Source organism: Tupaia chinensis, unplaced genomic scaffold (assembly GCF_000334495.1).
Source record: "Tupaia chinensis unplaced genomic scaffold, TupChi_1.0 Scaffold000100_1, whole genome shotgun sequence".
NCBI classification, from domain to species: Eukaryota; Metazoa; Chordata; class Mammalia; order Scandentia; family Tupaiidae; genus Tupaia; species Tupaia belangeri.
The window spans coordinates 1,583,785-1,585,064 of record NW_006159564.1 but is presented as its reverse complement, the minus strand read 5'-3'; the positions used below and the strand labels follow the sequence as shown (position 1 = coordinate 1,585,064).

The 1,280-nt window shown below is 45.8% G+C and overlaps 1 protein-coding gene across 1 annotated transcript in view; it reads left to right on the top strand.

The window, feature by feature from the left end:
• The window catches only part of ABI3BP (ABI family member 3 binding protein), a 280,943-nt gene that overhangs the window by 239,631 nt on the left and 40,032 nt on the right, over nucleotides 1–1,280 (top strand). The window contains 1 exon segment of the mRNA XM_027769977.1: nucleotides 410–514. Within this exon segment, the coding sequence (XP_027625778.1) occupies nucleotides 410–514 (105 nt within the window).

Here is a 1,280-nt window from a genome sequence, read left to right as displayed (position 1 = left end):
TGTAGTGGAGCAGTCCTCGCGGGGTGATTTCTCGCTTTCTGTCTCTCTGTCTCTCTCTGTCTGTCTGGTGAGCGCACGTGCCCTATAGCAAAAACCTCTCCAAAAAAAAAAGAAAAGAAAAAAGATAGCCAATTCTATACATCTGCACAGCCTTTTGAAAGGCAGCTACAACTATTTATTTTCACCTACAAATAGAGGATATGTATTCCATATACTAATGTGCTTCATCCTCCCCGGGTATAGAACATTAATTTGGAAGAATTTCAGAATGTGTTGTATATATGTCCTTTTCTACAGATCTAGCCTCTGACATCCAAATGCTGCTTATCAAACATGACTTGTTATTAGCACCTCAGATTTTAGTATAGTGAATCCTTATGACAACTTTATCTGTAATATGATCCCTTAGCTGCAGTCCCAGGCACTCGCCGCCCCCACTTGCCACCTAGACCTACACCCCCACGAAGAAAACCTTTGCCACCGAATAATGTCACCGGGAAGCCAGGAAGTGCAGGTATGTTAATTGTGTGCCTTCCTCTCCCTCCCTAATTTCAGTTTTCCTTGCCAACACAAGCCCTCTGGGTGTGCTAAGTCAGGCAATAGACTGGTGCATGTGACATGTGCTTGTATTGGCCCGAGAGACGGGCTCTGTAAATTCCAGCTCCACAGACTCCTGGGTGGATGGGATGGAAAAACTAAACAAAACCTCCCTCTGCCTCTAGGTCGGTTTTCCTCTTAGATGCCTACATACGTGGAGCCTAGGTAGCAGCTGACTTAGGCCTTGCAACAAGTGGATTATTTTAGACAAGAGGTAATGGAAAATGTGATGTCCTGTAGTTGACTTACCATTCTGCCTCCTGGAATAAAATCCTATACATCTCACTATCCACAAGCCTCTATGCCAGCCCAGGAAATATGGTGCTTGCAGAAAGACCTGGGACTGAAATTTGCAGGGAGACTTGGAGCCTGTGCAACAAGGCAGAAATATGTTTGGGAATCAGTCTGCCTCTCACCTCCATGCCTGTGCTTGTTGCTTCTCCCTGTAGAACAACCCTTTCTGTCACTGAAGATATTCACAGCTTCATCCTTTTCTTAAAGGACCCTCCTGTAGTGCCCAATGGCCTTGGTTGCTGCCATATAAAACCCTAGTTCCCTCCTGCCATCCCAGTCTGCCTGAACTAGATTCATAAACACTTTCCAGTTCAGGAATGTTGGTCTCTGCTCCCCAGTCTCCACCATCTCCCTCTAACTCAGGAAATGGCTGCACTGACAGCCAAACA